General features: G+C 44.9%; 1 protein-coding gene across 4 annotated transcripts in view; it reads right to left on the bottom strand.

The window, feature by feature from the left end:
• Positions 1 to 23,928, bottom strand: part of SPAG17 (sperm associated antigen 17) — a 481,463-nt gene that overhangs the window by 392,216 nt on the left and 65,319 nt on the right. For all 4 annotated transcript variants that reach the window (XR_012800093.1, XM_075592931.1, XM_075592933.1 and 1 more), the window contains exons 2-3: positions 908 to 1,048; positions 106 to 165 (exon numbers count right to left, since the gene is read on the bottom strand). Coding sequence is in view for 3 of the 4 variants with exons in the window: in XM_075592931.1 (XP_075449046.1) it covers positions 106 to 165; positions 908 to 1,048 (201 nt within the window). In the remaining variant the exon portion in view is untranslated. The remainder of the gene's footprint in view (positions 1 to 105; positions 166 to 907; positions 1,049 to 23,928) is intronic.

The following is a 23,928-nucleotide window of genomic DNA, read 5'->3' as shown; positions in this document are numbered from 1 at the left end:
AAGATGGCCCAAAACAAGGGACTGTCTGCTATATCTGCAATAAGTCCATGGCAGGACACCGGACACGGCACATACGGTGTATCTGATGAGGACACTAATCCTTACCTCGTAGTACAAAGGCACGTCTTTAGACTTCTTGGTCTTTGGATTTCCAAGTTCATAAACCTGGAAGAAAAGGACACCTGGTTAAATCGCCCATGTTTCAGTGAGCCATTCATTACCTATTGCTCTTATACACTATATTGCTCATTAAATCCGGTCCCACAATCCATTGAACATTGATGCGCTGCCATTTTGTTAATATTGTGTCAATATGATACTTTTGTAAATAGGACGGCAAAGGTAAGTGTTGACAATGTCCTCTTACATTATAAGAATCCCCTAAAAGTGATTGGTTCTTACTGATAATATTAGCTGCATTAATAATAACGGATGTTAGTGAAAATGAAATGCAAATGAAGTGGTATCATATCCTCTCCTCTCCAATAAAGTTTGGTAAGGTTACCGTGGCATCTCCACATTACTTTATTCAAGTTCTTTCTAAACTTGGCATTACTTTCAGCCACTTTTGCGCTCTGGGTGGGTGTAGCGCCACAGGAAGGCATCATTTTAACAACAAAGCGTTATTTCCCTCCCCTCTTTCGCCACTTCAGCAAAAAGCCCTACAGTATTTTGGGATCTGTATTGGAGCAATGCCAAGACTGACATGAGGTGGCACTATTGGAAGATAACGCAACGTTATCGCTTTGTTAATGAATACGCCCCAGTCAGGTACCATCTATGAGTTGTTCGTGTACATGCTACAATGAAGAACCTGTGACATATTCACGAGCACAAAGAAAAGCATATACTGGTGACCAGTTGACGTCACACTAATGACGAGTGTACGTGAGTTACGGGGCAGTACCTGCTCCAGCATCTTTTCCCAAGTCACAACACTAAAGAGCCGGCGAAGAGGGAGACACACGGCCTGTGACAGCGCCTTGCTGTGCACCTCATCCTCCTGCTGGTTCTCAATCACGAAGGCAATGCTGGCCTTCCATGTTTCCTGAGGGTAGAGGAGGAAAATGTTAGGTTCGGAATGAGTTAACAATTCATACACTGTATATTTTCCCCCAACAACGTTAGCGAAAGACATTACAAACATTATTATTATCATGTTATTTATTTATCTATGTAACTATATCGCGCCAACATATTCAGTAGTGCAGTACAATAGGGTTGGAGGATGGAAACTATAAAAAAACAAACATAAAAATACCGGAGCTTACAATCTAGGAAGGGTTAGTGAAAACATAAGGTACAGGGGGATAGCTGTCTGTTATGAGGTGTTGGGGAAGCAGTAAGTGGGAGTGTGCGGAGGTAGAGCTGTGAGAGCAGGTAATGTGTGAGGGAGTTGGTGTTGGGGAAGCAGTAAGTGGGAGAGTGCGGAGGTAGAGGTGTGAGAGCAGGTAATGTGTGAGGGAGTTGGAGTTGGGGAAGCAGTAAGTGGGAGTGTGCGGAGGTAGAGCTGTGAGAGCAGGTAATGTGTGAGGGGGTTGGGGAAGCAGTAAGTGGGAGTGTGCGGAGGTAGAGCTGTGAGAGCAGGTAATGTGTGAGGGAGTTGGTGTTGGGGTAGCAGTAAGTGGGAGTGTGCGGAGGTAGAGCTGTGAGAGCAGGTAATGTGTGAGGGAGTTGGTGTTGGGGAAGCAGTAAGTGGGAGTGTGCGGAGGTAGAGCTGTGAGAGCAGGTAATGTGTGAGGGAGTTGGGGAAGCAGTAAGTGGGAGTGTGCGCAGGTAGAGCTGTGAGAGCAGGTAATGTGTGAGGGAGTTGGTGTTGGGGAAGCAGTAAGTGGGAGTGTGCAGAGGTAGAGCTGTGAGAGCAGGTAATGTGTGAGAGAGTTAGGGAAGCAGTAAGTGGAAGTGTGCAGAGGTAGAGCTGTGAGAGCTTATTTCTAAATCAGATAGCTCAAGTTTTACTTGCATTTAATAGACCATATCCATAGATTTATGCCTACAACGTATCATACTGTACTTGGATAATCTTGTTGTAGTAATCCAATGGTCTAACACTACAGTATTAATGAATTAGCACAGAGATTACAATGGAAATTAAAAAAATGGTATCAGCATATTATTATTATTATTATTTATTGTAAAGGAGAATGTTACCAACAAGACAGAAATTGATTGAATGAATTATGGAATATTACAAGCAACAGATATATAAACAAAATGTCTAAATTAATAAAAAGGTTGCTAAATAAAAAATTCTACAAAAACGTTCCATACCAATGTTATGTTGTCAACAGTGGTATGTATTCATTACATGATATAGTAATATAATTTAAACCATTTTGTTTGGCATTGCATCAGACCCTGCACTATTCTATCTGGCACTGCATCAGATTCAACACCACTTTGTCTGGCATTGCATCAGATCCAGCACCATTTTGTCTGGCATTGCATCAGATCCAGCACCATTTTGTCTGGCATTGCATCAGATCCAAAACCATTTTGTCTGGCATTGCATCAGATCCAGGATCATTTTGTCTGGCATTGCATCAGATCCAGGAAAAGAAGGATCCAACGCTCTACAGTTTTCTAAATAAAAGCTAATTTATTGTGCCACACAACGTTTCGACCAATAGGTTTTTCTCAAGTGACTAGGCTTGATGCATAGTCACTTGAGAAATAACTATTGGTCGAAACGTTGTGTGGCACAATAAATTAGCTTTATTTAGAAAACCGTAGAGCGTTGGATCCTTCTTTTCCCGAGTATTGCCCTGGAATATACCCCCCGACAGGTGCTCCTTGAACCAGCAGCACCGGTAAACTGTATGTATTTATTCATTGTTGAGTGCAGCATACTCTTTTATTTCATATTGCATCAGATCCAGCATGATGCAGACAGTTTGATGGTAAAGCGACTTTATCTTTGATAAAACAATCATTATCCCGCATATTCCACCACGTCTTGTATTTTCTTGGTGTCTGTGGTCCATCTTACCATTGTCCAAACTTTCTAGAGATGAGTCACCTGTGGTGTTGTGACATGGAGCCTATAACTTTGATTTAACTTCGCCCCGTGAGTGCAATGATCTTGGAAATGTGAGTCCTCTCTCTATCAAAGGGACAACACCATCCAGCATTATTGCATGTTGAACTTTCTATTGGGTACATATTCTTCATTATTCTTATTAGATGTAAGACACCAAAATATTCCAGTGTAGCAAAATGGATAAGAAGGAATAACAATATAAAGTACACAAATATTTCCTTAACTTTAACACATTCTGTGACAATAGGTTGTGTGTTTTGTGCCCCACAGACCTTACAATATAAAAGAAAGAAGGGGAGACACAGTGTGTTGGGTACAGGCTGCCTGTATGAAGCGTCTGTGGTTGTTCCGTGCATGTTTAATAGTTGGGGTGCTCTTTTTTGGGTATTGGGGGTACTGGGTGACACGTGTCATGGTGGAACCAGGAGGTGTAAGAATATCAGGAATTATTGGGCGTACTAAGGTGACAAAAGTACGTTTGATGGGATAGTTGGGTTTGGGCACCATGTACTACGCTGCGGAATATGTTGGTATGTTATAAAACAAAAAATAATAGTAAGAATTGTTTTATTACTATTTTGTTTTTATAATTAGGGATTCTGGTTTCCGGTGCTTATTTTTTTGGGAAACTTGTGTTGATTCCTTTTTGTTTGCTACCAGCGTTTTCATTTCATTCCATAAAACCCGTGTTTATCAGGGTTAACAATGAAAGAAAACGAGCAGGCGTTAGAATTTGGTGTTTATCGGTGCACTTGTTTTTAGTTTCCATACTCCCCCATAATGCATTTGTCTCTAATCTATCGCCCGGCTGCTATAAAAGGTGGGATTTAAAGAGGCAATCCAAACGGGTACATTTTTGGCGTTTTTTTTTAATTTTTAACATAGGATTGAAGCAGGGGGGTCTCCGGACCAGCGGAACCCCATTAATTTCAGCTCCGGGGACACCCTGCTACCGGAGATATTTACCTCCGTAGGGGGTGCCGGTAGCAGCTCCGCTCGGCTACCAGTTCATGTAATGGCGGAGTTTCAAAGATCTCGCTTCCTGTGGGCCAATGGGAAGCCGTGACATCATCCGGTTCGGCATCCCATTGGCCCGTGTGATGCAGGAGCTCTATTATTTGTCGAGATACCGGCACCCCCTTTGGAAGTCTGGATCTCAGGAAGCAGGGGGTTCCGGAGCTGAAATGAATGGGTTTCAGGTCCGGAGACCCCCTGCTTCAATCCTTTAATAGGATAGGGTGCATGAATGGGTGCTTCATTTCCGGGGGTTATCAGTTTGAACAAAAGCGTAAGATGGTTAGTCGTGCTGTCCCTATGTGTAATGCAGATTCCGTAACGCATTATAATGGAGGAGAAACCCAATAACAACTATAACAACCAGATAACGATCGATTTACACAATAGTTCAGGAGGAGCTTCCCATCTAAGAGGAGAAAATAGGAAGGAAACAGAATCGGATCAGTGAGAAGAGAGGGCTTGGGGATGAGAATATGTATTATCAGCGTACATGTGTCCGTAATCAATCATTCTATAAGCGGTCTCCCAGCAGGCTTATCATGTCTAACATTGCTTTGCATACACATGTACATATGTATATCTTTATATATATAGTGCCATTCAGGTACATAGTGCTTCACAGCAGTAATACACGTGACATAGTATAATACACTAGCTGTACCCGGCTTTGTTCGGGAATTCTAAGAAACCAACCACATCCCTCCCCCCCCCATTTCCCCTTATCTCTCCCTCCAATCCCTTTCCTTTAATACCTTATGATGTCCCCAATTCTTTCCTCCTCTCTCTCCTTCTCCAGCATTCATACTGTCTCCTCCCGCGCCAACTGACTTCCTCCCCTTCTTTCTATGTCTGCTTTCTGTGTAAACTTTATAGCTATCTGACTCCCATTATGATGTCACCAGTATGATGTCACGTGCCAGATACATAGCCTACCAGGTACAACACCCAGTGGCTGACCTGCTTGTCATAGAAATTGTAATATCTTATGAGGTGTCTGTAACAGGGAAGTTATCCCTGTTCAGAATATGCCAATAATCCAGCAGAGTGTTTTGTTAATTGGATCCAGCAGTTAACCAACTTCACCTGGCTGATTACAGGTTTGTTAGAAAAAGCCTGTTCCCAGAAACAGGAAGAGAGATTTTCCTCAGTACACAAGGGTGCTGACAAGAGGAAAGAGGTCTTGAGCAGAAAAGCTCTGCTGAAATCAAGACACCCAAAGGCCTATGTTCCTGGACACAGTGGACCCAGGAACCCAGCAGAGACTGACATGAAGGCCCATCTGCTTTACGGTATCTCTTGAGACTTTGGGGAATAGGGTGGTAATGGGATTATCCCTCCAGCCCTGGAGAAAGGGACCGGGGAAGTAAGTTAGCCCCTTAAACAGGGATAGGCGTTTGTTGTTTTCATATGTTTTGCTGTATTAAAGGGACAGGCGCAATAAAGCCTTATTTTAATTTCACCTTAAAAATGGTCTCCATTGCATACCTCTGCACACATCTCTTAGTGTCCAAATGCCTGACAAACAGCTTTCCAAAATATATAGTAGATGTGGTCCCACATGGAACCAATCGTTCCTAGCAGCGCCGCCTCCCACCCTTGGAATGTTCGAGAGGATCCAAACTCTGGCAGTCGCCTTATTTTGATACATAAAATAATCCTTCCAAGTATGGTGGTTCTAGGTCTTATAGTTTGGGCGTACGTAATGAGACACAGACAATCATGCTGAAATACATATAAAATAATGGGAATAAGAGCTCCAGACATAGAAGTAACAATAGGAAATGGAAATCCCCGCCCGAAGAGCTGACAATCTAAGTGGTAAATAAGGAGAATTTACAGAGACAGAGGGTGTTCTGGTAAATGTGTCTGCAAGGGGTCATGGTCAGTGCATATGAGATAATCTCTTGGTAACACTACCAGAAGGTAACCCTACCTCATGACTGTCACAGTTCTGTTTAGTATGTGAGGAATTCCGATCTGTAGGACACTGCAATCTGATATAATACGTGAGGAATTCCGATCTGTAGGACACTGCAGTCTGATATAATACGTGAGGAACTCCGATCTGTAGGACACTGTAGTCTGATACAATACGTGAGGAACTCCGATCTGTAGGACACTGCAGTCTGATATAATACGTGAGGAACTCCGATCTGTAGGACACTGCAGTGTGATATAATACGTGAGGAACTCCGATCTGTAGGACACTGCAGTGTGATAGAATACGTGAGGAACTCCGATCTGTAGGACACTGCAGTCTGATATAATACGTGAGGAACTCCGATCTGTAGGACACTGCAGTGTGATATAATACGTGAGGAACTCCGATCTGTAGGACACTGCAGTCTGACATAATACGTGAGGAACTCCGATCTGTAGGTCACTGCAGTCTGATATAATACGTGAGGAACTCCGATATGTATGACACTGCAGACTGACATAATACGTGAGGAACTCCGATCTGTAGGACACTGCAGTTTGATATAATACGTGAGGAACTCCGATCTGTAGGACACTGCAGACTGACATAATACGTGAGGAACTCCGATCTGTAGGACACTGCAGTCTGATATAATAATATGTGAGGAACTCCGATCTGTAGGACACTGCAGTGTGATAGAATACGTGAGGAACTCCGATCTGTAGGACACTGCAGTGTGATAGAATACGTGAGGAACTCCGATCTGTAGGACACTGCAGTGTGATAGAATACGTGAGGAACTCCGATCTGTAGGACACTGCAGTCTGACATAATACGTGAGGAACTCAGATTTGTAGGACACTGCAGTCTGATACAATACGTGAGGAACTCCGATCTGTACGACACTGCAGTCTGATATAATAATATGTGAGGAACTCCGATCTGTAGGACACTGCAGTGTGATATAACACGTGAGGAACTCCGATCTGTAGGACACTGCAGTCTGATATAATACGTGAGGAACTCCGATCTGTAGGACACTGCAGTCTGATATAATAATATGTGAGGAACTCCGATCTGTAGGACACTGCAGTGTGATATAACACGTGAGGAACTCCGATCTGTAGGACACTGCAGTCTGATACAATACGTGAGGAACTCCGATCTGTAGGACACTGCAGTCTGATATAATAATATGTGAGGAACTCCGATCTGTAGGACACTGCAGTGTGATATAACACGTGAGGAACTCCGATCTTTAGGACACTGCAGTCTGATACAATACGTGAGGAACTCCGATCTGTAGGACACTGCAGTCTGATATAATAATATGTGAGGAACTCCGATCTGTAGGACACTGCAGTCTGATATAATACGTGAGGAACTCCGATCTGTAGGACACTGCAGTCTGATATAATAATATGTGAGGAACTCCGATCTGTAGGACACTGCAGTGTGATATAACACGTGAGGAACTCCGATCTGTAGGACACTGCAGTCTGATACAATACGTGAGGAACTCCGATCTGTAGGACACTGCAGTCTGATATAATAATATGTGAGGAACTCCGATCTGTAGGACACTGCAGTGTGATATAACACGTGAGGAACTCCGATCTGTAGGACACTGCAGTCTGATACAATACGTGAGGAACTCCGATCTGTAGGACACTGCAGTCTGATATAATAATATGTGAGGAACTCCGATCTGTAGGACACTGCAGTGTGATATAATACGTGAGGAACTCCGATCTGTAGGACACTGCAGTGTGATATAATACGTGAGGAACTCCGATCTGTAGGACACTGCAGTGTGATATAATACGTGAGGAACTCCGATCTGTAGGACACTGCAGTCTGATATAATAATATGTGAGGAACTCCGATCTGTAGGACACTGCAGTGTGATATAATACGTGAGGAACTCCGATCTGTAGGACAATGCAGTGTGATATAATACGTGAGGAACTCCGATCTGTAGGACACTGCAGTGTGATATAATACGTGAGGAACTCCGATCTGTAGGACACTGCAGTGTGATATAATACGTGAGGAACTCCGATCTGTAGGACACTGCAGTCTGATATAATACGTGAGGAACTCCGATCTGTAGGACACTGCAGTCTGATATAACACGTGAGGAACTCCGATCTGTAGGACACTGCAGTGTGATATAACAGGTGAGGAACTCCGATCTGTAGGACACTGCAGTGTGATATAATACGTGAGGAACTCCGATCTGTAGGACACTGCAGTCTGATATAATAATACGTGAGGAACTCTGATCTGTAGGACACTGCAGTGTGATATAACACGTGAGGAACTCCGATCTGTAGGACACTGCAGTGTGATATAACACGTGAGGAACTCCGATCTGTAGGACACTGCAGTCTGATATAATACGTGAGGAACTCCGATCTGTAGGACACTGCAGTCTGATATAATAATATGTGAGGAACTCTGATCTGTAGGACACTGCAGTGTGATATAATACGTGAGGAACTCCAATCTGTAGGACACTGCAGTGTGATATAATACGTGAGGAACTCCGATCTGTAGGACACTGCAGTCTGATATAATACGTGAGGAACTCCGATCTGTAGGACACTGCAGTCTGATATAATACGTGAGGAACTCCGATCTGTAGGACACTGCAGTCTGATATAATAACATGTGAGGAACTCCGATCTGTAGGACACTGCAGTGTGATATAATACGTGAGGAACTTCGATCTGTAGGACATTGCAGTGTGATTATAATACGTGAGGAACTCCGATCTGTAGGACACTGCAGTGTGATATAATACGTGAGGAACTCCGATCTGTAGGACACTGCAGTGTGATATAATACGTGAGGAACTTCGATCTGTAGGACACTGCAGTGTGATTATAATACATGAGGAACTCCGATCTGTAGGACACTGCAGTCTGATATAATACGTGAGGAACTCTGATCTGTAGGACACTGCAGTCTGACATAATATGTGAGGAACTCCGATCTGTAGGACACTGCAGTGTGATATAATACGTGAGGAACTCCGATCTGTAGGACACTGCAGTCTGATATAACACGTGAGGAACTCCGATCTGTAGGACACTGCAGTCTGATATAATAATATGTGAGGAACTCCGATCTGTAGGACACTGCAGTCTGATATAATACGTGAGGAACTCCGATCTGTAGGACACTGCAGTCTGATATAATAATATGTGAGGAACTCCGATCTGTAGGACACTGCAGTGTGATATAATAAGTGAGGAACTCCAATCTGTAGGACACTGCAGTGTGATGCCCACTGCCTATATATTTTCAGCCTTGGCAGCTTTTTCATAAAAATGCATTTGATTTATATTTATAAAAAGCCCAGAATACCATACAACCAATTGGAGACTTGTTTAGCACAGGAAGGATTTATACGCACTTTCTTCCACAAAGCCTTTACTCATTATACAGAACAACAAAACGCACCAAATAAATTCGTTTTTTCTCACTCTTAAGTGTCTATTTATCAAAGTCTGGAAAACCGAAGCAAAACCAGCACAAAACAGCTGCATGTCAGAGATTCCTTGTGTTCGATATATCCAGCGGGCCGTTTTTTACATTTCTTTGGTGGCTGCAATTTTGGTCGTTTTGCACTCGGGAGAATTTGATAAATAAATCCTTTTCTGTATAAAAATGCTTTTCCTGAATCTGCTTAGTCGGCTGGAAACATGTAGAGTTCGAACAAGCTGATAAAAAGAAAGATTCTCCTTTTCATCATCTCTTACACCAATAGTGATGATGCCAAGAGTTTCAAATGAGTTTCCAAAGGATCTGTGACAGATTTTCTTCTTTGTGCAATGATTTAGTGATTGCATTGAGAAGTGAAAACACAATACATTCCTGCCCGCTGCATTCTACATTCTGCGAAAAATATGAATCAGAAGCTGCAAACTTCCCTTACTAACTAGTTATGGGCTGGACAACTCCAGTCCTCAAGGCCACCAACAGGTCAGATTTTAAGGATATCCCTGCTTCAGCACAGGTGGTGCAGTCATTGACTGAACCACATGTGCTGATCCAGGGATATCCTGAAAACCTGACCTGTTGATGGCCCCTGAGTACTGGAGTTGATCACCGCTGAACTAGACAATTAATTTGTAATTAAAGAGAAACTATTTGAAGACAACAGTATGGTTTGAACTCAGACATGTCAAAGAGTACGTGTACCATCTCACCCTCAATCTCGTTCTCTTTCTTGTGTTTTACCATTAGGGGCTAGTTCAATATACCCGAGAAAATTGCAGGTAACCTACATTCTAGTCCAGCGGTGCGTAAACTGGGGGGGGGGGGGGCCGTGATTTTTTGGGGGGGCATGGGCAGTTGCAGAGGTCCCACGCTCTCCCCCCAGGCAATTAAATTAAATGTGCAAGGTTCAGCCGGCTCCAGGACGTGTTACCATGGCGTCTCGGTTGCCATGGTAACATGACATCAAATGACGCCGCAGGTCACGTGACGTCACACGACCCCGCAGCGTCAAATGACGCCGGGCGAGGTAAGGAGGGGGGGGGGGGGGGCGCACCAAGGAGACGAGCAGGCACGGGGAGGCAAAAAAAGTTTGTGCGCCCCTGTTCTAGTCAACATGGGGTCCAGCCAATCGCACTGCACATGTTGAATTAACCCCTAAATTACATGTAGCATAGCCTCCCGGCCGCTATGCCTTTTCCTGGGCCCTATCAGTGTAAGACCTGTGGATGGGTTAATTCCTTCTCTAAGGCTTTGTATGCTTTTTGCAGCATTGGATATAATTATAGGTATCCAAGGGGGGCCTTAGCAACAGCCAGAAAGTGTCAGCCTGAGGCAAGGATACTGATTAGGTCACACATATGATGTGATGGCCTATCAGTATTCAACCTGCTCTGTTAAGGGGCATGGTTACAAACACAAAAGCAAGGCTATATATACTGGCACTTTCGTAAAGTGGGTGTCTCTCTTTTCTCCCCCTGCGGAGTGAATACAGCTACCCTCTGTCTCACTAAGTGACAGAGGAGGACTCTTTAAGGCCTGGTCTGGGCCTCAAGCCCTAATCAGTGCACCTTCATTAGGTGAAGCTAGGAGAAGAATGCCCCTGCTTTGTACATCTGATCTAACTGCAATAAATACCACTGAACTGTAAAGAAGTGTGATTCACTGTCTTGAGCTGAAAGAAAGGTGTCAGTCTGGGCCTTCCTGCTGCTATCCAGAGGATCCATACTGACTGGAGGTGCTGCACCCAAGAACTAAGGTCATACTGACTGGAGGTGCTGCACCCAAGAACTAAGGTACCCAGAAAACCTGTCCTGTTCTCCCCACAACAACGTGGAGCACTCAGCCCTTCTGTTGCCACACAGGTACAGCACCACGCCTAAATGGAGTAGCCAGAGAAGCCTACCCCACTCCAATCTCACTTAGGGGTAGGGGGGGGGGCAAGGGCTACATACATATAAGATCTGGAAGGATAGCTCTGCAGTTAAAAAAAATAGGATGATATAGTTTAAGTGTATGAATTGAGAAACGTATTATACAAACCACAGGTAAGTGTACTTACTCAAGGAAACTGAATAATTCCCTCCCAAACAGAGGAAAACTGCTCCAAATACAAACACATCGACAGATCATCCACTTCTCTGCATCGAATCACCTCTCGCCCTCTTTCCCCACAGTTACAATAGAGATAATGCATGCACTCAATTAAAGTAGAGCAGGGAGTACTTAGCTGCCAGTGCACTGCGTCCAGGGTGATCCGAAGGGTAGTCAGTGAGCAAGAAAGAAGCAAGACAGAAGCAGGCACACGGGCTTAAGCAAAGTGATTTAATGAGCCATGTGACGTTTCTGCAGTACAATACCTTGTAAGAGGCAGTATTGTACTGCCGAAACCTCGGGTACGCCCGTGTGCCTGCTCCATTCTTCCCCACAGTTACAACACAGGATACAGTACTATGTGCAACAATCAGCATCACCTGTATCCGGCAGAAATGCCATTACTCTCACTTCTGCAATGACGGGCTTTGCTAAGACGTACCCCAAGTCCCCTCAGTCCGATGACACGCGCTCTTCGCAGCCAGATTCCTCTGACCTTTTATAGAAGTGTATATTAAAAGTTGTAATGTATTAAGAGAGAGGTGTATGATCTGCTAGCACCGGGGCGGCCAACTCCAGTCCTCAAGGGCCACCAACAGGTCAGGTTTCAAGGATACCCCTGCTTCAGCACAGGTGGTGCAGTCATTGACTGAACCACTGATTGAGCCACCTGTGCCGAAGCAGGAATATCTGTAAAACCTGACCTGTTGGTGGCCCATGAGGACTGGGCTTGGCCGCCCCTGCGCTGTAACGTTTGATGCTAGAACAAGAGGTCAAGTGGGAAGGTGGCAGCTACGGGCACATGTGAGGAGGTACTTCTTCCCAGAAGGGTGGAGGGAATGGTTGATTAGTAGAATAGCCCCCCATAAATATGAGAGAAACTAAGGCATCTAATAGTGTATGAGGTTTCTCAAACGGAGGTGGACAACCCTAGGTCAGCCAAGTGCTTCTTATCTGCCGTCAGTATCAGTGTTTTCATATACTTCCACACTTCCATTGTCCGGCTCTGCTACTGGGGCCTTGTAAATAACTGCTGGTAAGGGTACCAGTCCTCCCCCTGCACTTTGCTCTGTGCGTGCAGTATTTTTATGCAACGAGAAGCTGAAGCTTGAAAAAAACAAGAATGAGTCAGACATGATGAGGGCAGGGCCTAGGCAGTTTGGAGCAGAAACAGTGTATTAAGAAAAAAAAGAACAGATTATTGGGTGTAAACTATATTTTTAGTGGCTATAAAGTTATGTTTTAAAAAAAGCCAGCTCACACCCTCACACTTCTTCAGGGATAATAGATTCAAGAGGCTCCTCCAGTGTGTAATAAAAGCTCGTTTATGACAGTGTGACCACTAGGTGGCAGTATCACGCCATCGAACTCTTCCATCCCACGCGGCCTTCGAAAGACTCATAATTACGGTGGTGTTGGGTGATGCCTCTATAAATTGTGTCCCGGAGACCATTTGCCTCTGCGCTCGCAGCTGTGGGAGAGGGGCTGCCGAGGGGAGGGACCCATTAAATGGGGAGCTCTTTCCTAAAATCCCTTCAATGCAATCATTGTGTTCCAATAGGAAATACGCACAGCCAGCCACAGCTGTAAGCTTATAGGATCTGAACAATTGAAACCCCTCTCATCATGTTAAAACGTTCGTCATAAAGGGGATTAACCCTTTTGCGGCGATAAAAACCCAGCTGTGCATTTATACTTGGTGGTAAAGTATGTAAGCAAAGGCACAACACATTATGGGGGGTATTAAAATCCCCTGGTATTGGGAGTGTTAAACATTTGGGGGTGACTTCACCCCTTTTGTGGCAGACGAGACAGCATCATATGGCAAAGAAGTTAAAACACTAGCCAATCACAGCCGGGGAAAATTTGCTTTCCTAATATTTATAATTCCCCTTTCACTGATACAGTATAGGAATCTTCTATATTACACCCCAAAAATACAATAAATAACACATGCAAAAGGACGGGGGACAGAGCACCTAGAGAGAGGAACCAATGTCTGCCCGAAATATCGATCTCTCCAGAACTCGTGGCATTTGGACCTGGCATCTGTGTTAAAGATGAGCTTGCTTTTCCACATTACACAATACATTTCATAATAATAGATCTATTAAAGCCGCCGGTCTCTTCAATATAGCGGCTGAGTTTCCGCGCTAGGAGACGCACTGAATCCCGGATAGATTTACTAAAGTCTCCCAGTTGCCAAAGTGGGGCAAATCCCGTGTCAACCAACACGCCCCATTTATCACAAAACTGGGGCAAATCCCATGTCAGCCAACACGCCCCATTTATCACAAAACTGGGGCAAATCCCGTGTCAACCAACACGCCCCATTAATCACAAAACTGGGGCAAATCCCATGTCATCCAACACGCCCCGTTTATCACAAAACTGGGGCAAATCCCATGTCATCCAAAACGCCCCGTTTATCGCAAAACTGGGGCAAATCCCGTGTCAGCCAACACTCCCCATTTATCGCAAAACTGGGGCAAATCCCGTGTCATCCAACACGCCCCGTTTATCAAAGAGAAAAATCCAATTGGTTTCGGCAGAATTCCTTTTATTTGATAAATATAGCCGTTTTTTACCCTGGATCTGCCCCAGTGGGGAGACTTTAGTACATAGACCACGTAGGGTCTAAGAAGCCTTTGGAATAGGTTGTGAAGATGCCTTCCCCGTACTACAGAAGAGACCATGCAAATAAATTGCCCTAAAACGTATTGTCCCCTGCATGAGAAAGAGGCTTCACATTGTACTGAATGGAGGCCGACGTGAATTAGCGAACAGGAATGTTCTTCCTGCGACATTTAGCATCAATGTACTGTATCCCGCGGCTTTACTCCTGTTCTGCCAGTCAGCTTGTGATTTACGCGGTTACATGATGCACATATTATATTGTAATGTTTCAGATGCTGTAACTGCCGCGAATCTCAATAGCTAACGATCTGTGTCCGCTGTAAGAACCATCATTAACAAGGTTTATCGTGCATCAAAGTCAGGATTTCTAGTTTCATACACAGCGGATCTGTATCCAGCGTTGCTCTAGAAACAGGTGCACGTCGAGTCATTCTCCTTGTGTCATTCTGCAATTATGTATCAAGGGGCATGACTGGGTCCAATTTTGATACATTTGCACCCCTGAGCGATTTGCGGGCTCGTCATAGGAAGAGGTAGAGAAGGACACCGTCAGCACAATAAGACATATAACATATAACATGTAACACAATTTGCGGCTATGACTTGGGCCGGATTTCTTTTCCCTTGCATCGAATAAATCTGCCAGGTCTCTGCTCCCAAAGTAAGAGACGCGAGTTACCAGTTTCATGCATCTGCAGAGCTGCGCACATGGCTACCGCTGGAATAGTACAGAACGTTACACAGGATGGAGGGGAATCAGGGTGACCCCTCAGGGGCTGCATGATGACCTTAGCCTGGAGGTTGTCCATCACTGTTTGCACTGATACTGCCAGAAAATCTATCTAGTACAGGGGTGACCAACTGCAGTCCTCAGGGGCCTCCAACTGGTCAGGTTTTCAGGATATCCCTGCTTCAGCACAGGTGGCTCTAATCAGTGGCTCAGTCGTTGACTGAGCCACCTGTGCTGAAGCAGGGATATCCTTCAAACCTGACCTGTTGGTGGTCCTTGAGGAGTAGAGTTCCCTCCCCCCCCCCCTGCTCTAGTATCAAAGGGGTTGACTATTTGTCCTAGATATGGTGCAAAGCAGCAGGCGCCCTACACTTACCAGATCCCAATCTAGCCCTGAGCAATTGCTTTTTAAATATAAAAAAAACGATCAAAACTGCAATGCAAAATGGTGCTTGGAAAATGCCGGGCTCTGCAAGAAAAGAGCAGAGCGCAGAAACTGTAGCTGTAAATATTTCCATGTAGCGGGGGTAGCACAGCCAAATCGGGAATCCAAGAAGAACTTATTTAAACAACACATGGAAAGGGTTGACTGGATTCATAAGGTGACAGCTTTTAATCACTCCTGGTCTCGTTTGTACAGGCAAAGGAAAGTGCACCGCTGGTTGAAAAATGTAAAATGCAGCTATTCTTACAGAAGAAAGCTTAAGCATGGTTAGAATTTGCTTTCTCGTAACAAGTATTTTCCAATGCAACTGCCAAGGTCATAACTGCCTGGAACAGGCTGAATAAATAGCAGCCAAGCTGGCACGGATTTTCAGCATTGTGACACATTTCAGTGAGTAGGTCTGTACTGCAGTGAACTACAGTGAGAAAGGCAAACCCATAAGCACCTGCCTGAAAATAGATGGGCTGCAAAAATGAAACACAGTAGGTAGAAGCTGCTTAGGGACATGACTGTCTCTTCCTTGTGCTGGGTTTGCACTCAACAGGAGCAAATAAGACAAGATACTGATAGTCCCCTGGGTGGGAGTGTTCTGGAGATGGAATACAGCTGGTGACCATTAGTGGTACTGCCCATGCAGAAACACACATCCAAACAGGAAGAGGAATCAGGGACACACAATGTCAGGGACACACGATGATGTGCAAAAGGAACAAAGATCAAGCACGGTATAGTATAGTTATTGTCACAAACACAGTAAATAGTTTAATTATTTCTTACCATGTCCTCTGAGCTGAAATCCTCCTGCTTCTATCTTTAGTTTTCTTGGAGGAAAGCTCTCTGACTTGCAAACGTATCTTTTTTTTTATTGGTTTACTTCAAATTAATAACAGAATTTGGCCAAAGTACTGTATGATCATCTGGCTCACCGTGGCAAGGTAAACTAGATCTGCTAATGGTAAGGGGTAAAATATATTTAAGTTTGCAAATCAGAGAGTCTTCCTCCATGAAAAAAGGTTCAATTGTGCTTTACAAACTTGAATAATATACCTGGCTAAAGTGGGTAAGAGACTTTCCAACATGCAGTGGTGACTGGCACGGCAAGTAAGGCCTCAAACCCCAAATATGTCAGATACCTAAATGTGCTGGCCCTCATTATATAGAGGCTGTATTGTTCATGGGCTTAACAACATCCAGGGAGAAGGCATGAAGAAAAGTGTGCTAAGAATCCCAGAGGTTAAACACCTGCTGTCATTCAAACTTCAAGCTGGCTACCTACAACAGCCTGGCTCTCCCCAGTGAAGCAGCACCGCAAGAACTGCAAGCCAAGCTGGCTACCTACAACAGCCGGACTCTCCCCAGTGAAGCAGCACCACAAGAACTGCAAGCCAAGCTGGCTACCTACAACAGCCAGACTCTCCCCAGAGAAGCAGCACCGCAAGAACTGCAAGCCAAGCTGGCTACCTACAACAGCCTGACACTCCCCGGTGAAGCAGCACCGAAGAACTGGAAGCCAAGCTGGCTACCTACAACAGCCGGACTCTCCCCAGTGAAGCAGCACCAAAGATCTGGAAGCCAAGCTGGCTACCTACAACAGCCGGACTCTCCCCGGTGAAGCAGCACCGAAGAACTGGAAGCCAAGTTTGGAAAGACTCAATGGGAAATTGTTGGCAGTGGTAAAGTAAGAAGAACTGATACAAGGCCTCATCGAGCTCAAATTAAAGGGTTACAAACAGCAGAAGAATCAGTGGAGGAGGCTTCATCACTAACAGGAAGTGGAAAAACAACATTAATCAGAAAGAGCAGTCCGAATCATCATTTAAGTGAAAGAGCTTCAAATTACCCAAGTGTTTGCCCCAATATCAAGGCGAACAGACTATGAAGTGCAAAACTTTCACCATGAAATCACCCAACTGACCAAAAAAACTGGAACCCGAAGATCATTATGGGAGATTTTAATGCAAAGATTGGTGTCCAGAAGAAAGACAAAACACCAGCTGGAAAGTATGGTTATGTGTCACGGGGAGCAGCTGCGGGGCTGGAGTCCAGTGGCCGGGACAGGCTAGCAGGTGGGTAGAAATGGTCAGTAACAAAGCAGAGCTCAGGGTGGAGGCAGGCAAAGGATGGACAGGAACAAGCAGAAGTCAGGGCTGGAGGCAGGCAAAGGATGGACAGGAACAAGCAGAAGTCAGGGCTGGAGGCAGGCAAAGGATGGACAGGAACAAGCAGAAGTCAGGGCTGGAGGCAGGCAAAGGATGGACAGGAACAAGCAGAAGTCAGGGCTGGAGGCCGGCAAAGGATGGACAGGAACAAGCAAAAGTTAGGGCTGGAGGCCGGCAAAGGATGGACAGGAACAAGCAGAAGTCAGGGCTGGAGGCACGCAAAGGATGGACAGGATCAACTAGAAGTCAGTGGTGGAGGCAGGCAAAGGATGGACAGGAACAAGCAGAAGTAAGGAGTGGAGGCAGGCAAAGGATGGTCAGGAACAAGCAGAAGTCAGGGCTGGAGGCAGGCAAAGGATGGACAGGAACAAGCAGAAGTCAGGGCTGGAGGCACGCAAAGGATGGACAGGATCAACTAGAAGTCAGTGGTGGAGGCAGGCAAAGGATGTACAGGAACAAGCAGAAGTCAGGGCTGGAGGCAGCCAAAGGATGGTCAGGAACAAGCAGAAGTCAGGGCTGGAGGCAGGCAAAGGATGGTCAGGATAATCAGAAGTTAGGGGTTGAGATAGGCAAAGGATGGTCAGGATAATCAGAAGTCAGGGGTTAAGATAGGCAAGCGAACAGAAGTCTGAACAGGGTCTGGAATACAGCAATAGTACGTAGTAAATAGCAAAGGGGAAGCGAGCTTGAGTACTGGGGACAACCTCAATAAACGGGCAAGGGAGGAACAAGGGACAAGAGCTGGAGATGAGGCAATCAGAATCCTTCAGAGAACTGTAACGGTCGTTCCCCCACCCCTTGGGAGATTCCCCTGTTATCAGGTGTATGGTGCATGCTACCTGTTGTTTCACAAGAGGCTGAGTTTTCCGTCGATGTTATGGGGACTGCAGGAAAGGCTTCCGGGGTACAGTGTATACCCGAAATTTACTCCAAGGTACACAGCACCTCCATCTGCCGTAAGCTCCAGATGTATGGAGGTGATCTCCTACGGTAGAAACAGTTACTTCTCCCCCAGTAAGATCACACACCAGGCCGGAGGTATATTCAACTGGAATGGATTTATTCCTGTACACTTCACAGCACACGACAGTTCTCTACCCAACACAGTCTCTGTTCTTGTCTCCCAAACTCAGGATGGTCCCTGGACCTTCACAACGGGTCAAGGGCCCCCGCAGCAGTCTCTGCTCTTCCCTAGCCCTCTAGCAGGACCAGGGGAATAGGTAATCACTCACTCTCCCCCTTAGGGAAGAGGACCAGGGCCTGCTAGTGCACAGCAGTCCTGCGTGATACCTTGTCTCTCTCAACGATAGAGACACTGGTGAATTTGGGGTTGCACCTCCCTTAAGTTCAGTCAGGGGAAGGTACTAGGTCTGAACCTAGGATTGGTCAGAACACAGACCTAGTCTCACCTCCTCCCCTGTCACTCAAGGGACTGCCTGTGTGGGGAAAAGCCATGATTAGTACTGGCACTGCCTGCTCTTACCAGGACTCGCATGCCAGTGAGGGCAGAATGGTAGCCAGAAACCACCCATGCCTACAGAACTCTCTGCAGAAAGAAAGCAGCAAGCAACAGCAAGACGGACATGAGTTCAATCGCAGACGGGAATATCCCTGACATTCTGGCAATAAACGTGAAATGTGACACTTCTAGATCATAAAATCATTCTTCAAAAATAATCAAAATAGAGTGGACCCAATGGAATAAAGAATGACTTTGACTATATCCTGGTTAACAAGAAACGTGATTGAAAACTACACCTTCCTGAACGGCTTGGACACAAGAGGTGATCACTGACTGCTCCTCTGCAAATTACATATTAATACAAAGATACAAAGAAGAAAACGAAATAAAAAGAAGACAAAAACAATCAATATCAAGAAGCTCAGTAAAGAATCCCAACTATAGTTAACAACGGATTTCCGCTTGCTGGAGATGTACATGGACATTTTGACAAACAAATATGAAAAAAATATATGAAGATTATAGCTAACTACGGTAAAAGAAGGATAGGAAAATAGCAGATGATACAAAAGCAGTGACTGAGGAAATGAACATGAAATGAACCAATCCCAAGAAGCAAGACCAAAAATGAAGAGCTGTACAAGATGAGCTGCAACTGTGCCGCGGAGGATATAAGAGAACGTAACAACGGGAGGATATAAGAGAACGTAACAACGGAAGGATATAAGAGAACGTAACAGCGATGGGTGAAGACTATCGAAGATAACAACAGTTTAAAGAAGGCGGAGCAGCAACTTATTATTGAGAAAAGCAAATCATTGCACTTAACCAAGATGATGGGCCAAAAATAAATATACTGCACCATTCAAGAGAATGCCACATCAACCGTACGGTTACATGAAGAGACAGGTATGGTAAGGATCAGCAAGGAAGTACAACAGGGGGAGGAGGCTGGAGGGGGGGCAAGTCACCAAAGCTTTTCACAGGGAAGAAAGAATTGGTAAAAATAAAAGAAATCAACAGTGAATACTTGAGTCTCCTCCAACGTTGGTGCGTGTCAATTACTGATGACGTCACCATAGCGCGTCTAGTGTGGCGAGTACGGAGCAGACTGTCCTCTCTCTGGCACTAGAAAAGATCTAACTCCCTAACTACAATTGTATCAACATCCGCGATAGTCGCAATATAATCTAAGCGAACTCAGGAACAGTGACACAACTGCTGCGACTGAGTGTTTTTGCGTGCTGAGATATATATAGAGATATAGATATATATATAGTCCTTACTGAGCCACAGTTGCCAATAGAGTGACTGTTTAATAACTACACGGTGATAGATGGAAGACAGGGCACACGGATTTGAAAAATAACCAATGAATTTATCAAGCTAACACGGTATTATCCGTGTGCCCCGTCTTCCATCGCTCACCGTGTATTCTAGGATTGGATGCAGCCGATCGTTCATTGACGGGAGCACCGGTAATTGTATCAAATATATTTTGTATGCTTTATTTGGTGTACAGAACTTTTCCATATTCGTATTGTTTAATAACTACGATAGAATTATTAGCCGATATATAGGCCTGGATAAACAGCATGAGGATTATCTATATACAAATATACTGTTACACACAGGTAACTCACCGTGCACAGTACTAACTGCAACATATTACATCTTACTAGGCACAGAACCACGTTTCACACCAGAAACAGGGAGTGTGGTGACGTCACCATCTAACGTACAGTAGCCTCTATACAATGGGGATCATTAATCAAAAGGAGCGGCTCAGTGAGTAAAGACACTGACTGGCACTGAGTGTGAAGCAGGGAGCCTGGGAGAAGGAGCGGCTCAGTGAGTAAAAACACTGACTGGCACTGAGTGTGAAGCAGGGGAGCCTGGGAGAAAAAGCGGCTCAGCGAGTAAAGACACTGACTGGCACTGAGTGTGAAGCAGGGGAACCTGGGAGAAGGAGCGGCTCAGTGAGTAAAGACACTGACTGGCACTGAGTGTGAAGCAGCGGAACCTGGGAGAAGGAGCGGCTCAGTGAGTAACGACACTGACTGGCACTGAGTGTGAAGCAGGGGAACCTGGGAGAAGGAGCGGCTCAGTGAGTAAAGACACTGACTGGCACTGAGTGTGAAGCAGGGGAGCCTGGGAGAAGGAGCGGCTCAGTGAGTAAAGACACTGACTGGCACGGAGTATGAAGCAGGGGAGCCTGGTTCAATTCCTGGTGTCAGCTCCTTGTGACCTTGGGCAAGTCACTTTTTCTCCCTGTGCCTTAGGCACCAAAATCATAGATTGTAAGCTCCACGGGGCAGGGACCTGTGCCTGCAAAATGTCTCTGTAAAGTGCTACGTAAAAACTAGCAGCGCTATACAAGAACATATTATTATTATTCTGGCTTCATGTACCATTATTTTAGTTACATAAGGGAGTAACTCTAAACTAATTCCCTCCCAAGGAATATTGATATGTATACTTTTTGGATACAGGCTCTAAGTTCATGCATACATTTGTGTACTGAGCCATGTAGCATACAAGCAGCCTAACAACAAAGCTGGCTAGTATACATCAAGCCACGTATACCCATTTTGCTACAAGTTTAATATCCACGCTACATGTTTAATATCCACGCATATCTATCTGTGGATTGAGCCACGTAGCGTATGATCATATGATCAGCCTTATATCAGTCTGGCTATTATACAATATAGGGACACGGTAAATCATCAACACCCCTGCGTCATCTCGAATGTAAACCGAGGCTAGCTATACCCGCCCCACAATATCAGCACGGTAACGGGGCTAACTATCCCACACCTTTCCCCATTTCCTTTTGCGTACGTATGTGCTACACTATACACGGCCTTACCGTGCTGGTATATTGTCTTCCCCACATATTTTAACATGACCCAATGAAGGTTACATTTTAAATGATTCATTATACACTGAAGTGTGTGCTAGTTTAGAAGGGGCTCTCTCTCTTGCTTTGACAAGTTTTCTACGCCAATATTACCTAAGTCCTGGCACCACTCACCAACATATTTAGACTGTCGCAAGAGCTCTCCACCTCTCTCCCTTCCCTACATATCATACATGAAGATACAAGTATGATAAGGAACAGCAGGGAAGTACAGCGGGGGGAGGGGGGAGGCATGTCATCAAAGCTTTTCACAGGGAAGAAAGAATTGGTAAAAATAAAAGAAATCAAGAGTGAATACTTGAGTCACCTCCATTTTACAGGCGTCATTGTCAATGTTGCCACAAGTGTAGAAGACCTCTAGTGATGAATGAAATAACTTGCTGAAGCAAGAAGATGGACCTCCATATGAATCTCAGTAAGACCAAAGTGATGTTCAACAAATATGTAAAATGTACGAAGGTAAAAAATATATGGAATATGACTGCAAGAAGTTGAAAACTACAGCAAGTATCAATCAATGGGAACATTGTGAATTAAATCAATATGAGAATGAAGATGGGATGGAGGCATTTGGAAGAAACAAGACAATATTTCAAGGGAACCTTTCACTGCGCCTCAAGAGGAAAGTGTTCGACCAGTGTATTCTGCCCATGCTCACGAATGGATGTAAAACTTGGACCGTTACTGCGAAGAGAATTCAGAAGCTTCAGTCAGCTCAAGACAGTATGGGGAGATGATGCTGGCTATTATTCAACGCTGTGCACTTATATTACTGTAGCAGCTTGAACACTGTTTCAGACTGTCTAAAGGTCAACAAATTGCAGCACTCGCTCTCAGACCCCACCTGTGGAGCGGGTCCTTATGCGGCAGCAAAGGGAGCCCATCCAGGTGGTCCTAACACAGGAGTGAGGCCCCATTGAAAGTCGCATCCACCTTCCGCAATCACCGCCTGGGTGGGCTACCTCTGTCGCCAAGTAAGCACACGCTACGCCGGTGACTAGTTGCGCCCCGGACTCAAAAAGAGAGAAAAAGAGAAGGATTGGGTCCAGAAGCAAACAGAAGTCTGTGGTAACATAGCAAGGGTGAAGAAATTAAAATGGCAGTGTGTCAGCCATACCACAAGAAAAAAGGACCATTGATGGATGAAGATGGTACGCCACTGGATTCCAAGGGAAATCAACACACAAAGATGATGAGCAGAAGCTTCCCTATTAATACTGTGGCGACTATTCTTGTAGCTCTGAAGTGTGACAAACTGCTTCTAAAGTGCCCTTTAGAAGTGGATTTGCATGCTTTGCTATTCTGTAAGCACTTCTCGCATCTCCAAACCGCGTCTAAACAGCTTTTTTAGAAGCGGTTTCACACTTGGTCTGACAACACGATTGGTATGTCAGGAAAGCCTCTAACTCAATTTTTTTTTTTGCCCACAACTGCTATTCTCTTAGGTCCGTTATGTAAACCGCTTCTAAAACGCCCATTTTTTTTAGCACCACCTAAAGAGTGGCAAGTTGGGTATTGCAAGTTTCACCCAGAGCCTGAAATATGGCTTTGGCTGAGAGCAAAAGTCGTTAGACTGGGGATGGAGATAGCACCACCTGAAGCCATCCCGTTTCTAAAGAAAGTATCGTTTGTGCGGTTTGTCACCTTTTTTTAGGCACGCTCTGGAAAAAGCTATTTGCAATAGAGAATACAATTTACTCACATTTCATTCCGCTACTTCTGGACATGACAACGAATAGTATGTGAAGTGGTTACCCAGACACTTCCAGCCACTGTTACAGAACCAGTCCAACCTTCATAACCTGGCCTCAATGCACATGTGTCTGCTATCAGCAGTCAGGTGCTAAATATGTGCTCTGGTATATGTGAAAACATTGCCTGTCACAATGATGATATGTATCTCAGCCTGCAACATATCCAGATACCATGTCAAGTGTAAATTAAATACAATACCAGGACACCGTGGTAAAGCTCTCATTTTGTACCAACATTTGAC

The sequence above is a fragment of the Ascaphus truei genome, chromosome 3 (genome assembly GCF_040206685.1).
Source record: "Ascaphus truei isolate aAscTru1 chromosome 3, aAscTru1.hap1, whole genome shotgun sequence".
Taxonomy (NCBI): Eukaryota; Metazoa; Chordata; class Amphibia; order Anura; family Ascaphidae; genus Ascaphus; species Ascaphus truei.
Note: the sequence above shows the minus strand (reverse complement) of the source record. Positions and strands in the feature narration are given on the sequence as shown.